Source organism: Aedes albopictus, chromosome 1 (genome assembly GCF_035046485.1).
Source record: "Aedes albopictus strain Foshan chromosome 1, AalbF5, whole genome shotgun sequence".
Classification (NCBI taxonomy): domain Eukaryota; kingdom Metazoa; phylum Arthropoda; class Insecta; order Diptera; family Culicidae; genus Aedes; species Aedes albopictus.
The window spans coordinates 63,249,722-63,267,061 of NC_085136.1; the positions used below are offsets into that span (position 1 = coordinate 63,249,722).

The 17,340-nt window shown below is 39.5% G+C and overlaps 1 protein-coding gene across 4 annotated transcripts in view; it reads right to left on the reverse strand.

Annotated features, from left to right (window-relative positions):
• Positions 1-6,459: 6,459 nt before the first annotated feature.
• The window catches only part of LOC115264505 (uncharacterized), a 151,387-nt gene continuing 140,506 nt past the window's right edge, over positions 6,460-17,340 (reverse strand). For 3 of the 4 annotated variants that reach the window (XM_062844918.1, XM_062844922.1, XM_062844909.1), the window contains exon 7: positions 6,460-7,275. In XM_062844918.1, coding sequence (XP_062700902.1) covers positions 7,120-7,275 — 156 coding nt within the window. In that variant the 3' untranslated portion in view covers positions 6,460-7,119. The remainder of the gene's footprint in view (positions 7,276-17,340) is intronic. The other variant, XM_062844932.1, reaches the window with a different exon arrangement.

Genomic DNA, 17,340 nt, shown 5'->3' on the forward strand with positions numbered 1-17,340 from the left:
AGAGAAATTCCAAGAGGAATTCCAGAGGAATTCCAAGAGGAATTCCAAAAGAAACTCCAAGAAGAATTCCAGAGGAATTCCAAGAGGAATTCCAAGAGGAATTCCAGAGGAATTCCAAGAGAAATTCCAAGAGGAATTCCAGAGGAATTCCAAGAGGAATTCCAGAGGAATTCCAAGAGGAATTCCAGAGGAATTCCAAGAGGAATTCCAGAGGACTTCCAAGAGGAATTCCAGGAAGAATTCCAAGAGGAATTCCAAGAAGAATTCCAAGAGGAATTCCAGAGGAATTCCAAGGGGAATTCCAGAGGAATTCCAAGAGAAATTCCAGAGGAATTCCAAGAGGAATTCCAGAGGAATTCCAAGAGGAATTCCAGAGGAATTCCAAGAGGAATTCCAGAGGAATTCCAAGAGGAATTCCAGAGGAATTCCAAGAGGAATTCCAGAGGAATTCCAAGAGGAATTCCAGAGGAATTCCAGAGGAATTCCAAGAGGAATTCCAGAGGAATTCCAAGAGGAATTCCAGAGGAATTCCAAGAGGAATTCCAGAGGAATTCCAAGAGGAATTCCAGAGGAATTCCAAGAGGAATTCCAGAGGAATTCCAAGAGGAATTCCAGAGGAATTCCAAGAGGAATTCCAGAGGAATTCCAAGAGGAATTCCAGAGGAATTCCAAGAGGAATTCCAGAGGAATTCCAAGAGCAATTCCAGAGGAATTCCAAGAGCAATTCCAGAGGAATTCCAAGAGGAATTCCAGAGGAATTCCAAGAGGAATTCCAGAGGAATTCCAAGAGGAATTCCAGAGGAATTCCAAGAGGAATTCCAGAGGAATTCTAAGAGGAATTCCAAGAGAAATTCCAAGAGGAATTCCAAGAGAAATTCCAAGAGGAATTCCAAGAGAAATTCCAAGAGGAATTCCAAGAGGAATTCCAGAGGAATTCCAAGAGGAATTCCAGAGGAATTCCAAGAGGAATTCCAGAGGAATTCCAAGAGGAATTCCAGAGGAATTCCAAGAGGAATTCCAGAGGAATTCCAAGAGGAATTCCAGAGGAATTCCAAGAGGAATTCCAGAGGAATTCCAAGAGGAATTCCAGAGGAATTCCAAGAGGAATTCCAGAGGAATTCCAAGAGGAATTCCAAGAGGAATTCCCGAGGAATTGCAGGAGGAATTCCAGAGGAATTTCAAAAGGAATTCCAGAGGGATTCCAGAGGAATTCCAAGAGGAATTTCAGAGGAATTCCAAGAGAAATTCCAGAGGAATTCCAAGAGGAATTCCATGACGAATTCCAGAAGAATTCTGAAAGGAATTCCAGAGATATTCTGAAAGGAATTCCAGAGATATTCTGAAAGGAATTCTGAAAGGAGTTCCAGATGAATTCCAGAGGAATTCCAAGAGGAATTCCAGAGGTATTCCAAGAGGAATTCCATGAGGAATTCCAGAGGAATTCCAAGAGGAATTCCAGAGGAATTCCAAGAGGAATTCCAGAGGAATTCCAAGAGGAATCTTCTTCCAAGAGGAATTCCAAGAGGAATTCCAGAGGAATTCCAAGAGAAATTAGGGAGGAATTCCAAGAGGAATTCCAGAGGAATTCCAGAGGAATTCCAAGAGGAATTCCAGAGGAATTCCAAGAGGAATTCCAGAGGAATTCCAAGAGGAATTCCAGAGGAATTCCAAGAGGAATTCCAGAGGAATTCCAAGAGGAATTCCAGAGGAATTCCAAGAGGAATTCCAGAGGAATTCCAAGAGGAATTCCAGAGGAATTCCAAGAGGAATTCCAGAGGAATTCCAAGAGGAATTCCAAGAGGAATTCCAAGAGGAATTCCAGAGGAATTCCAAGAGGAATTCCAAGAGGAATTCCCGAGGAATTGCAGGAGGAATTCCAGAGGAATTTCAAAAGGAATTCCAGAGGGATTCCAGAGGAATTCCAAGAGGAATTTCAGAGGAATTCCAAGAGAAATTCCAGAGGAATTCCAAGAGGAATTCCATGACGAATTCCAGAAGAATTCTGAAAGAAATTCCAGAGATATTCTGAAAGGAATTCCAGAGATATTCTGAAAGGAATTCTGAAAGGAGTTCCAGAGGAATTCCAGAGGAATTCCAAGAGGAATTCCAGAGGTATTCCAAGAGGAATTCCATGAGGAATTCCAGAGGAATTCCAAGAGGAATTCCAGAGGAATTCCAAGAGGAATCTTCTTCCAAGAGGAATTCCAAGAGAATTTCCAGAGGAATTCCAAGAGAAATTAGGGAGGAATTCCAAGAGGAATTCCAGAGGAATTCCAAGAGGAATTCCAGAGGAATTCCAGAGGAATTCCAGAGGAATTCCAGAGGAATTCCAAGAGGAATTCCAGAGGAATTCTAAGAGGAATTCCAGAGGAATTCCAGAGGAATTCCAGGAGGAATTCCAAGAGGAATTCCAGAGGAATTCCAAGAGGAATTCCAGAGGAATTCCAAGAGGAATTCCAAGAGGAATTCCAGAGGAATTCCAAGAGGAATTCCAGAGGAATTCCAAGAGGAATTCCAGAGGAATTCCAAGAGGAATTCCAGAGGAATTCCAAGAGGAATTCCAGAGGAATTCCAAGAGGAATTCCAGAGGAATTCCAAGAGTAATTCCAGAGGAATTCCAAGAGGAATTTCAAGAGGAATTCCAAGAGGAATTTCAAGAGGAATTCCAGAGGAATTCCAAGAGGAATTCCAGAGGAATTCCAAGAGGAATCTTCTTCCAAGAGTAATTCCAGAGGAATTCCAAGAGAAATTCCAGAGGAATTCCAGAGGAATTCCAAGAGGAATTCCAGAGATATTCCAAGAGGAATTCCAAGAGGAATTCCAGAGGAATTCCAAGAGGAATTCCAGAGGAATTCCAAGAGGAATTCCAGAGGAATTCCAAGAGGAATTCCAGAGATATTCCAAGAGGAATTCCAAGAGGAATTCCAGAGGAATTCCAAGAGGAATTCCAGAGGAATTCCAAGAGGAATTCCAGAGGAATTCCAAGAGGAATTCCAGAGGAATTCCAAGAGGAATTCCAGAGGAATTCCAAGAGGAATTCCAGAGGAATTCCAAGAGTAATTCCAGAGGAATTCCAAGAGGAATTTCAAGAGGAATTCCAAGAGGAATTTCAAGAGGAATTCCAGAGGAATTCCAAGAGGAATTCCAGAGGAATTCCAAGAGGAATTCCAGAGGAATTCCAAGAGGAATCTTCTTCCAAGAGTAATTCCAGAGGAATTCCAAGAGAAATTCCAAAGGAATTCCAGAGGAATTCCAAGAGGAATTCCAGAGGAATTCCAAGAGGAATTCCAGAGGAATTCCAGAGGAATTCCAGAGGAATTCCAGAGGAATTCCAAAGGAATTCCAAGAGGAATTCCAGAGGAATTCCAAGAGGAATTCCAGAGATATTCCAAGAGGAATTCCAAGAGGAATTCCAGAGGAATTCCAAGAGGAATTCCAGAGGAATTCCAAGAGGAATTCCAGAGGAATTCCAAGAGGAATTCCAGAGGAATTCCAAGAGGAATTCCAGAGGAATTCCAAGAGTAATTCCAGAGGAATTCCAAGAGGAATTTCAAGAGGAATTCCAAGAGGAATTTCAAGAGGAATTCCAGAGGAATTCCAAGAGGAATTCCAGAGGAATTCCAAGAGGAATCTTCTTCCAAGAGTAATTCCAGAGGAATTCCAAGAGAAATTCCAGAGGAATTCCAAGAGGAATTTCGGAGGAATTCCAAGAGGAATTCCAAGAGAAATTCCAGAGGAATTCCAAGAGAAATTAGGGAGGAATTCCAAGAGGAATTCCAAGAGGAATTCCAGAGGAATTCCAGAGGAATTCCAGAGGAATTCCAGAGGAATTCCAGAGGAATTCCAGAGGAATTCCAGAGGAATTCCAGAGGAATTCCAGAGGAATTCCAGAGGAATTCCAGAGGAATTCCAGAGGAATTCCAGAGGAATTCCAGAGGAATTCCAGAGGAATTCCAGAGGAATTCCAGAGGAATTCCAGAGGAATTCCAGAGGAATTCCAGAGGAATTCCAGAGGAATTCCAGAGGAATTCCAGAGGAATTCCAGAGGAATTCCAGAGGAATTCCAGAGGAATTCCAGAGGAATTCCAGAGGAATTCCAGAGGAATTCCAGAGGAATTCCAGAGGAATTCCAGAGGAATTCCAGAGGAATTTCAGAGGAATTCCAGAGGAATTCCAGAGGAATTCCAGAGGAATTCCAGAGGAATTCCAGAGGAATTCCAGAGGAATTCCAGAGGAATTCCAGAGGAATTCCAGAGGAATTCCAGAGGAATTCCAGAGGAATTCCAGAGGAATTCCAGAGGAATTCCAGAGGAATTCCAGAGGAATTCCAGAGGAATTCCAGAGGAATTCCAGAGGAATTCCAGAGGAATTCCAGAGGAATTCCAGAGGAATTCCAGAGGAATTCCAGAGGAATTCCAGAGGAATTCCAGAGGAATTCCAGAGGAATTCCAGAGGAATTCCAGAGGAATTCCAGAGGAATTCCAGAGGAATTCCAGAGGAATTCCAGAGGAATTCCAGAGGAATTCCAGAGGAATTCCAGAGGAATTCCAGAGGAATTCCAGAGGAATTCCAGAGGAATTCCAGAGGAATTCCAGAGGAATTCCAAAGGAATTCCAGAGGAATTCCAGAGGAATTCCAGAGGAATTCCAAAGGAATTCCAAGAGGAATTCCAGAGGAATTCCAAGAGGAATTCCAGAGATATTCCAAGAGGAATTCCAAGAGGAATTCCAAGGGGAATTCCAGAGGAATTCAGAGGAATTCCAAAGGAATTCCAAGAGGAATTCCAGAGGAATTCCAAGAGGAATTCCAGAGATATTCCAAGAGGAATTCCAAGAGGAATTCCAAGGGGAATTCCAGAGGAATTCCAGAGGAATTCCAAGAGAAATTCCAAGAGGAATTCCAAGAAGAATTCCAAGAGGAATTCCAGAGAAATTCCACGAGGAATTCCAGAGGAATTCCAGAGGAATTTCAAGAGGAATTCCAGAGGAATTCCAAGAGGAATTCCAGGGTAATTCCAAGAGGAATTCCAGAGGAATTCCAAGAGGAATTCCAGAGGAATTCCAAGAGGAATTCCAGGAGGAATTCCAGAGGAATTCCAAGAGGAATTCCAGAGGAATTCCAAGAGGAATTCCAGAGGAATTCCAAGAGGAATTCCAGAGGAATTCCAAGAGGAATTCCAGAGGAATTCCAAGAGGAATTCCAGAGGAATTCCAAGAGGAATTCCAGAGGAATTCCAAGAGGAATTCCAGAGGAATTCCAAGAGGAATTCCAGAGGAATTCCAAGAGGAATTCCAGAGGAATTCCAGAAGAATTCCAAGAGGAATTCCAGAGGAATTCCAAGAGGAATTCCAGAGGAATTCCAAGAGGAATTCCAGAGGAATTCCAAGAGGAATTCCAGAGGAATTCCAAGAGGAATTCCAGAGGAATTCCAGGGGAATTCCAAGAGGAATTCCAGAGGAATTCCAAGAGGAATTCCAGAGGAATTCCAAGAGGAATTCCAGAGGAATTCCAAGAGGAATTCCAGAGGAATTCCAAGAGGAATTCCAGAGGAATTCCAAGAGGAATTCCAGAGGAATTCCAAGAGGAATTCCAGAGGAATTCCAAGAGGAATTCCAGAGGAATTCCAAGAGGAATTCCAGAGGAATTCCAAGATGAATTCCAGAGGAATTCCAAGAGGAATTCCAGAGGAATTCCAAGAGGAATTCCAGAGGAATTCCAAGAGGAATTCCAGAGGAATTCCAAGAGGAATTCCAGAGAAATTCCAAGAGGAATTTCAGAGGAATTCCAAGAGGAATTCCAGAGGAATTCCAAGAGGAATTCCAGAGGAATTCCAAGAGGAATTCCAGAGGAATTCCAAGAGGAATTCCAGAGGAATTCCAAGAGGAATTCCAGAGGAATTCCAAGAGGAATTCCAGAGGAATTCCAAGAGGAATTCCAGAGGAATTCCAAGAGGAATTCCAGAGGAATTCCAAGAGGAATTCCAGAGGAATTCCAAGAGGAATTCCAGAGGAATTCCAAGAGGAATTCCAGAGGAATTCCAAGAGGAATTCCAGAGGAATTCCAAGAGGAATTCCAAGAGGAATTCCAAGAGGAATTCCAAGAGGAATTCCAGAGGAATTTCAAGAGGAATTCCAGAGGAATTCCAAGAGGAATTCCAGAGGAATTCCAAGAGAAATTCCAGAGGAATTCCAAGAGGAATTCCAGAGGAATTCCAAGAGGAATTCCAGAGGAATTCCAAGATGAATTCCAGAAGAATTCCAAGAGGAATTTCAGAGGAATTTCAGAGGAATTCCAAGAGGAATTTCAGAGGAATTCCAAGAGGAATTCAGAGGAATTCCAAGAGGAATTTCAGAGGAATTCCAAAAGGAATTCTAGAGGAATTCCAAGAGAAATTCCGTGAGGTATTGCTAGAGGAATTCCCAGGGGTAATTAAGGAGGATATCTAAGAGAGATTTGTAACGTTCAGTTTAATTCGTACGTATTTTCAAGAAACTAAATGAAAAGATGCCATCTCATCTGACAACCCTCCCCATATTCCAAAACCACACCGCACACGAAATTCCCACGATCTAAAATACGAGATTACTTTAACCGTCGCTACCGCTAATGTGTCGAACCTTGGCTTCGCCAAGGGGATAGTTTCTGACCGAAAATCCCAAAACATCAGCAAGTGGAAAGTTCATTTCCCCCAATCACCCATCCCCTCCCACTTCTGCGGAAAAAAAAATCGTCTAATTCGTCCCATCCTGATTTTGACAGCCATCCCTCGAACGAAGGAACGAACGGGCAAAAACCATCGAATTTTATAAATAACTTACCGCGGATTTGCGGCGGCGGCGACTGATGCTCTTACCCGCGAACCACGCGCTCGACTTTTCCACGATCGCGATTTGAATGGGCGATGTTTGTTTACAAGCACGGTTCGGAAATCTTACTTCAATACGATGAGATCCAAGACTAGGCTGAGACGTGAACGGTGAGTTGGTGAGATTCACGGTTTGAGCGCTTTTTCGAAGCAAGCTCGGTTTCGGAGTGGCGCCATCTTTGAGTGGACATTTTCGTTGAAAGCGTTGTTGTTTTTGTTGTTGTTGTCATCGTTGCAATTTTACGTGTTTCAAACTATGTAATTTTAACAAGGTACTTACCTTCGCACTTGAGTCCCTGGCGGAAGAAACCGTACAGCAGTGCACCGCAGTGATCGCAGAACGTTGGTGACATAAACGTATACACTCTAAAACGATGTGGTAAGTCTATCTTAAACCGTTCCCTTAAATACTGTGGATGAGAAGAACAGAGAGAGAAATCGATGGATGAGAGTTAGTTGTGTTTCATATTGAATTTACTTATCATAGGAAAGTCTATTTTAATGCATCGGATTAGTTTTTACAATTTTAGTTCTGAAGGCAGCTCTTGATCTCGAAAATATGAAAAAAAAGTAGAGCATAAAGGCTGTATCACCTATTCGATGTTTCGGATCATGCAATTACTCTTTGAAGTAGAGAATTAGTCTTTGGCTCACAGATGCCCATGAACAAAGCAGTAATGAATTTGGAATTCCATTGATTTTTTGGTTCTCCTAAGAGCTATTTGGCATGAACGATGAAAGCGCAGACAAACAGACGTATCACTTGGGACAATTTGCGATGAAAATCATCGTAACGAAAACATAATCGCCCAATGCTAATCAGGCTGTGTTACGCAAACCACTCATTAGGTGGGTAGTGAGCAAACGTCAAACGGGAGCAAAAACGATGCGAGCGCCGTGACCGAGCGATTTGCAAGCTACAAAATATTTGATTTAACCGTTAAAAAGGTTAACGGTGAGAAGTGAGTATAGTAAGACGTCTGTTTGTCTGTGATGAAAGCCTGATGATCTTCACTATTTATTACACGGGAGTTCGTATATGCTCCACTTAGATTCTTAGTTCACGCTTAACATCCGCTGCCACCACTTATTGAAATACAGTTTACATAGGTGTATGTAGTTCGTAGGTTTTTTTTTTCATTTTTGTGTATTTTAACTAGTTGCTAATTCTACACTTAGTTCGTAGGTGACTTTTTGGCATTCCACGTAACTGAGAGTGTAAGGTTAGGCATGTAATACCTTTTGCGTTTGATTTACCCAGGTGTCAGACGGAAAAGGGTTATTTTTCTTTGAGCAAACAACCGTGCGCCTCCATTTGCTTGAGACAAAAATCCGCCGGAAGCGTTAATCCTCACGTGCTTAACCGTGCTTGAGACAGAGTTGAGCCGTCTAGAGAACACAACGTAAAAGTAACGAACGTGGCAGTTGAAACACAGAGAACAGACATCCAAGTCCAGTTTCAAAACTGTGTAAGGAATTTAACGGCCATTTGAAATCGGCAACACAAGTGGCAATTGCGTGGCGCTGCAATCGGTTAATTTTCCATACTAATTTAATTCACCACTTGAAATGTTTCAATTCACCATTGACTGTGGCAATATGGTGTTTGGTGGCGTTAGTGTTGTCATCGTGTATTGGTTCGCAACTTCACTCAAGTAAAGATTCAAATCCTTACACAAATTTCCCAATGAAATTTGTTCTAGCCTGGATGTCTGTTCTCTGTGGTTGAAATCAGTGCACAATGGGTCCAGAGCCGCATTTACGAAGACAAAAATGTTTGTGCCAAAACCTTAAGTTTTAGGTACATAGAGTCTTTGGCAAAGTTTCTTCATATTTTTTGACCGTTTTTCTCATCATTGTGAAATTAGGGTGGTCCCTCTGGTTTAGCTGATCCAAACATCTGCTTTTTGATAGTTTTATGTACGCTTACAAAATGTTCTACAAGTTGTAAAAAAAACTTATTTGGAGCAAGTTTGCCGAAGAAACCATTATTCTATCTCTAATGGTTCCCAACTTATAATTTTTTTAAAGAACCATGTTAGGGTGATCCATGAAATTCAGTTTTCTTGCAATAACTTTTAATCCATTCGTTTATCGTAAAAACTTTGTTCCGAGCACTTTTTGTTTCGTTTTTTTCCATATGAAAATCCGTTTTTATTCAATATAATTTTATGCGTTGATTTTTCGCTATACTTTGTTCTGAGCACTTTTAGAGCATCCAAAAACTCACAATATTGTTGAAGACGCCAAGTTTGTATCTCATCGATTTTAAGAGTTACAACTGATTTTCTATGCGAAAAACCGTATTTTTTAAATTCAATAAAAAGCTTCAAACAAAAAAGGTACTCACAATTTTTTCACCATCAATAGAACAGAGTACGATCTTTCCAATGCAATTCGGCGATTGAAAATCCATTTGCTCCTTTTTGAGATATAACTTTTTGAAAAAAAGTGATTTCTTGAAGAAAAAAGCCAATAATTTTTTAACTATGAGAGATAGAACATTGAGCTCTTTGGAAAAAATATTCGTCATTGATACAGTAAAACCTCCATGAGTCGATATTGAAGGGACTATCGACTTAAGGAAATATCGAGTAGTGGAACAAAAATCCTTTGGGAAGCTTTTTGGGGGGACCATCATAGTAACCCAGAAATTATTTTTCAGTATGGAAAAAAATACCTCCATGAGTCGATATCGAGTCAAGGAGCATCGACTCATGGAGGTTCGACTGTAGTTCTAAAAGTGCTCGGAACAAAGTTTTTACGAAAAATTAATGGATTAAAAGTTATTGCAAGAAAACTGAATTTCATGGATCACCCTAACATGATTCTTTTAAAAAATTATAAGTTAGGAACCATAAGAGATAGGATAATGGTTTCTTCGGCAAACTTGCTCCAAATAAGTTCTTTTACAACTTTGTAGAACATTTTGTAAGCGTACATAAAACTATTAAAAAGCAGATGTTTGGATTAGCTAAACCAGAGGGACCACCCTAACTTCACAATGATGAGAAAAACGGTCGAAAAATATGAAGAAACTTTCCCAAAGACATCATTCATCTAAAACTTATGGTTTAGGCACAAACATTTTTGTCTTCGTAAATACGGCTCTGGACCCATTGTGCAGTGATAGTTTTCAAGTAACTATTGCGCGTTTCGCCGTAGATTATCACGTAAAAATGCACAAAATCGCTCATAAATTTAATGGTTGCCATATCATACGTGTCTTCTACAATAAGTGCGGAAATTAACTACGGATTGACCGCGCAGAAGATATCGAAACGAATCAATGAAACCTCGCATATCTATTAGCGTTTTCACATAACTTTGCGCGATATTTTTTATTGCAATGTATGCTATTAGGGAGATACACTAAACAGCGTAAACCGATTAAGCTGATCACCAAGGCAAACTTTGATTTTTTCATTCGCAATTTCATGAAACATTTCAATAAGCAGATAATCAAGGCTTACGCTGTTTTTTATTCGGTTTAGTGAGTATCCTTATTATAAACTAGCTGTCCCGGCAAACTTTGTCTTGCCAAGCTGCAGTGGTTTGACCACTGTTGAAGTCTGCAGCACCGCACTCTAGCTTGGTTTTATTTTGATCGGCTTGATTTTCTTCCCAGCTCATAAAATATCAGTACTTTATCAATTTTCTTACTTTTAATATTGTTTTTCGGTACTTTTTGTACATATAAACACAGCCACCATGAATACGAACCGAACCGTGCAAGAATCATGCTGATCGGCTCATCCGTTCTTGAGTTTTGTTGCCTCAAAGGAACTTCAAACTCATTTTTATATGTATTGATTGATAATGCTAGCAATTTGCCTTCTTTTATTAATAGACTGTACTTCTGAGTTTTTCTGTTACACTGGTAATAATGCCATAACTGCACGCAAAACAAGAAAAGCTACCAAAAATTGAGATATGCCTTTTCTACCAATTTATGTATTAAAAACGTACAGAAAATGTGATAAATCATAATCCATTCGTTGTATTAAGATGCGCTACACGGTTCCATAGCTTCCATACCACTACACACAAACACCTCCATTCAAACCCGAGAAGTTGAACCGGGTTGCGTCTAAAAATAACTTTCGCTTCGCTGCTGAGCTTCGCGTCCTATTGTCTACATGGAATTTTCCACTGGCAAACAGCAACCTGCTGGATGCGGACTTTTCAGTGCACAATGGGTCTAGAGTCGTATTTACGAAGACAAAAATGTTTCTGCCATTTCTTTTTTTTTCAATCAATCAAGTGTGGGTTATCCAAAAATCTGCTGATTAATTATTCTCTATACAATATCAGAATGTTTTACAAAGTTATAGCAAAATTACAAAAATAAAACATTCCATTGAATTGATTGATTTGTCTTTATTAAAGAGACTTTCAGCCCTTGGATAAAACATTCGAATCATTAGAACTTTTCGAAAAGTTTTCAATAAATTGCAACTTTCTTGCCTTTGGTCATATTTTAGTCGAGTCCAACGATACACGAAGACCAATACATTAGTCACAAACTTTCAAATTTAATTTAATTCGGTTCGCTTAGTCCTAAGGTACAGTAATTTGATAAACGGAAGTCAAAAACTAGATATAGATAGAAGGGCTCTAATTTCGTGTAAAGTTGAATAATCAATCAAGCCCAAATTTGCACCAATTAAATCAAACTCGTTGAGGAACAAGTAATCAAAATTTGAATAGTTTTGGTGGACTTTATAAAAAGATACAACTTGCTAAAAATGTTTTAGGCAATTTTTAAAACTTAGAATGCTTTTGTATATACCACTAGGCGGTGCTAGAGGTCAAGCAAATTTTAAATTTAATATATCTCAGAATTCTGGTCACTTACAAAGTTGGTGTCTTTGACAATGTTGTTTGGTAGGTCAAGGGCTTACAGTTAATGGTCCACTTGTTTCGAAATTTTGCCACAAGGAAGCGCAAGTTACACATTTGCAAAATTATGGAAATGAATGTTTTTTTTCGTAAAGCAATCAAAAAGCTGTAATTTAGTTTTCTTTGAACATATTTAAGTCAAGTCAAAGGTTTTTCAAAGAGCTATATATTAGTCATAAATGTGCAAAATTTAATTTCATTCGGTTCACTTAATCCAGAGATATAGCACTTTAACGAAGAACACTCAAATATAAAACATTTTACTAGAGTCGCTACAACTTCATGTAAAACTATCCAATCGAGCTCAAATTTGTACCATTTATAGCTAATTAGTTGTGCAACTAGCAGATAAAATTTGAGAATATTCCCTACACATTATAGAAAGTTACAGGTTGCTGAATATATTGCTGGTTGCTTTGATAGATGGATTTTTGATGCACTTCATCTATCATACTATTTTTGTGCTCCAGCACGGTTGCCGATATCAATTTTATAAATTACACATTTTATGACCTTTTTCTACAAGAGAAATGCATAAACCTGTATAACGGGCCACCCGGTCATGACTCTGGGTGAGAAAAAAGAAAGAAAGCCAAATGCGCGGGTTGTCAGATGGATGAGAATCAAAACAAAATCGAGAAATAATCAGGCGAAACACACACCACGGGCTTATTTGTGACATTTCTCGACGTCAAAATGCTGTCAGAGAGCGCGGTTGCACTTATCGTCACACTTTTCAACCGTCACACTTTCATACTGTGCAGTTCGATTTAGTGGGAACTGTGCAATATTCGAGATAATAAGTAAAAAGATACATGCTTCTACTAATTATCAACTAGCGCCGTCTACTGGCAGAATCCTGAACCAATCAGCTAATCAACTGAAACGCCTTAATAAACCAAACAACATTGCCGAAGAAACCAACTTTCTAGGTAATCAGAGTTCTGAGATATATGGAATATAATAATTAATTTCGTCAGCGCTACCTAGTGGTGGAATTTTGAATCAATCGGCCCATCACCAGTAAAACCTTGGCTGGCCTAACAACTTTGCCAAGTATACCGAATATTTAAGTAATCATGGTGCTAAGATGTACGGAATGGAAATTTCGCCAGTGTTACGTCTGTTTGTCTCTGGTATGACAGATATCACAGACAGCAAGACGTAGCTGTCTGTGATATCTGTCATACCAGAGACAAACAGACGTAACACTGATGAAATGTTTATACCAAATATCTCATCATCCTGGTTACTTAGAGAGTTGGTGTCTTCGGCAATATTATTTGGCTGGTCAAGAACTAACAAATGATGAGCCTTTTGATTCAAAATTCCACCACAAGGCAGCGCTAGTGAGCAAACAAATATTATATTCCATATATCTCAGGACTCAGATCACTTAGAAAGTTGATGTCTTCGGCGATGTTGTTAGGTTGGTTACGGCCGCTCAGTTGATTATCTGATTGGTTCAAGGTTCTGTCAGTAGGCGGTGCTAGTTACGAATTAATTGAAGCATGCAACTTTTATTTATTATTTCAAATATAACTTATTCAGCAAGCTGTAACTTTTTCAAAAATGCACCAAATATTTTCAAATTTTTCCTGCCAGTTGCACAACTAGTAAGCTATAAACGGTACAAATTTGAACTCGATTGGATAACTTTACATAAAATTGGAGCAACTCTAAAAAAGTAGTTCATATTTGAGTGTTCCTCGTTTAATTGCTATATCTCTGGATCAAGTGAACCGAATGAAATGCGACATTGCACAATTATGACTAATACATAGCTCTTTGAAAAACCTTTGACTTGACTTAGACACGTTCAAAGAAAACAAACTTACAGCTTGTTGATTACTTCACGAAAAAATATCAATCATTTGAATGATTTTGCAAATGTGTAACTAGCGCCGCCTAGCGGACCATTAACTGTAAGCCCTTGACTCACTTAACAACGTTGTCGAAGACACCAACTTTCTAAGTGGTGAGAGTCCTGAGATATATGAAATTTTAAATTTGCCGTTTATTGGTGGAATTTCTAATTAAACGATTCATCACCATCCATCATGGCATCGCAAATAAAATTATTAGAAAGCATATTTTTGAATCAGTTTAACCAGACGAACCACCCTAACATAACAATAATAGGGAATAGGGTCAACAATTGAAAATAAACTTTCTAAAACACAATATGTGTCTAAAAACTTAAAGCTGAAGCTTAAACAGTTTTGTCTTCGCAAATACGGCTCTGGACCCGTTGTGCAGTGTGGCGGCTGTATCACTTCCATCACCAAGCCACGTTTGTGTTGATGATGATGGCTTTCAGCCTCTTGTCTATCCATGTGCAGTTGTAGCCGTGCTGGTTAGAGCGCAGGGTACTGTGAATTACCATTATAGTGCCTCGGTTCGATTCCCGCCGCCGCCCGTATTTCTTTTTAAACATGTATTGGTATTTGATGCCGCCGCTGCTGCCATGATCAGTCTAAAAATAGAACAAATAATGAGAAACCAGTGCGACAGAGCACACGCACACATGCGAAATTTTCCTTTTCCAGATTCTAGGAAGCCAATACAATTTTTGGTATACTGCCACCTACCAATTTTTGTATTTGCAAGGCCCTAATACAATATTTGTATATGTTTCATACCCAATTGTATTAGAATCTGCCAATCTCAGGTTGCGTGTACTCACAGACGTTTTCCGGATAGCGACGTTAGATATATAAGTAGCATTTGCCTTATCGTCTTACTTCAGCATGATGGGGATTGGTACTGTTTTATATATAGCCAGTTCCACCGGTGCACTACGGGGATTCAGGTGGCCAAAAATCGAAAATTGCCTTTATTCAATTTCGGTAGGTTCGGTAGTTGGAAATAGACCACTTGGACCAGTAAACCCTAGAATAGGGTGGGGCGGGGCAAGATGGGTCGCCTAAGGATGGATCACCATAACTTTGTAAATACAAATCGGATTGGTTTGCATTCGTCCGCTACTCTTTACTAGTTAGCTATATTAAAAGTTGATAAAAAGTTCATTAAATACAAAATATGATGTTAAACAAGCAGTTTTAAAAAGTGATCGATTTTGCGCCGTGAAAAAAGTGCGGGACAAGATGGGTCACCTTTTAAGTAATTCACATTTTCTCAACGTAAACGTCAAACATTTTATAAATTTATTTGGAATATGAAAAACTTTACGATTTGAGTGGTCCTAAGACGACTTGAAAATCGATGTTTTCACTAAAAAATTATCATAATTTTATGTTATAATTTTAGGCGTTCATTCCGCCTGATTGAAGTGAGTTATGAGATAGTCTTGTAATAAAAAATAAATAACTTTTAAATGATTCAAGAATACGCTCAATATTGGAGGTGACCCATCTTGTCCCGCGGTGGATTATATGGAGAATATATGGGATGTATCGCATAAGAAAAATTGCTAAAAACAATTTAATTTTTTTTTCCAATGAGAGTGAATAATTTTTCAATCAATACCTTCGTGGCCGAGCGGTTAGCGGCGTCAGTCGTTTAGGTGTCTCGTAAGCCTCGGAGTGTGGGTTCGATTCCCGCTCCAGTCGGGGAAAAATTTCGTCAAACGGAAAATTCTCCACTGGGCCACCTAGTGTGTTGTCCGTTGTCGAATGTTTATACTGTTCAGTCTGTAGAGGCCGTAAGGTCGAAGACGGTGTAATTGTCTTATTTAATACCCTAATCTTTTGTATATTCTTTATTACATCAACGAACCTAACCTCAAAATGACTGACAATTCTGAGGTCATTTTGACAGTTTTAACATGAGCATGAAAAGGACGGCAACATGATCGATAAAGTAGAATATATGATCCGTCTTTTTCGTGCATGTGTGTGGTCTGTCAAAATGACCTGAGAATTATCAAACATTTTCATGGCTAGCTTTGTTGGTGTAATGAAGAATTCATGCTTGTCACCTAACAAAATTATTAACATAATCAAAACATGAGTAATTCGCTCGAAAATGGCACTGACCCATCTTGCCCCACGACCCATCTTGTCCTGCCCCACCCTATTAGTTTGCTAATCCGTATACTTATCGAGATATTGGCAGCTGAATGAGACCATTGTCAATTTTTGGTAAAATTAATGAAATGCTCAACTTAGCATATCTTCGGCTTAAATGAGAAATGTCAAACTTTTGAAGTAGTTTCCAAAAGCTTGCTTATAAACCTTTCGAATGACGTATCAGATGTAGAAGTGTTGATTGTAAAACTATTAACCCTTATGTGGCCGGCAGGGTACCCGGGTACCCAGCACCCATTTAAAATACACGGTGTAGAAAAAAGCAAAAAGTTTGCCGGCCACATAACGGTTAAATGATGCCACATCAAAAAAATAATTTTTTTCCCATACAAACCGTTCCATACAAAAAAAAGTTTTGCTGAGTTTCGCTTCGAGACTACTTCTATGTCTTTGTTTAGGATCCCTGGGAGGCATTGAAATCAAATTTGGCTGCTACTAGCTGCTATTCTGCAATTCCAATCATGTTGTCGGCGATGATTGAGATATTGTTACATAAAATCACTCTATTGGCCATTAAATACCTCTGAGGAAACATTTGGTCGTCATGGCCACTTTTATCGGTAGATCAATCATAGTTCAGTCCAAATCTGGTCTTGGATCTTTTAGCGAAGCGTGTTTTTACGAATTGAAATTCATTTTGTAAATCGATATCTAATGAATGAGGCGTCCGATTTGAATGTGGTCTTCGGCAAAGTTGTAGCTGATAGAGTAGCCTAGGAGTACCAAGGGTCGACTAACACTCTAGGGCACTTGGGGGTATGCTACGACCAATTGAATGAAAAACGTGGTTTTCCCATAGTAATTCCCATACAAACTTTGAAAGGCTTGTGCACTCTCAATTTTCAACCAATTCAGCTCAAATTTTGGGAGAAGGCATAGAATCTAGTTATGAATCGAATAAGTGGTGTGGATCAAAAACGATTTTTTGAACCACGCTAGTGCTGGTCAGACGGCTTGTTTACAGATTTTAAAGCATATTCGCTTTAAATTAACATGCATCTGCTATAAATCATGCCAGCCACTCTCTGTCATCAGCTAAACGAACGACTGCTCGCAGCTGTGGCGGTTTCCCCGTTGTCTCTCTCAGTACTCTCTGCAGCAGCCGGAGCATGTCGGGAATGCATGCATTATAGTAGAAGCAGTTTAACTTTGGCTGCTTGCTATTCATCAAGCTGAGATAACCGAGAGAGCTCGGGCGTGCTACTCACACCCCAAGAATCTGAGTTCAATTCTCGCTCGGAGCTCAATGTTACTTTATATTTTCTTTTTGTTACATTCGATCTGTCATAATTTTACAGGTTTTTTTCGAGCTCTGTAGGTACTTGGGATGAAATGCGGAATCTCAAACAAAAATGCGATTTTGCCTCAGATCGTTCAGTTGTCTTTACCGCACTTATTCATTAGCTCATGATGAATAAGTGCGGTGAAGACACCGGAATGATTTGATACAATATCGCACTGTTATTTGGACTCCACACTTCTGTTGCAGTCAGTTAACAATGAATGAACTATACTCTCCATAAC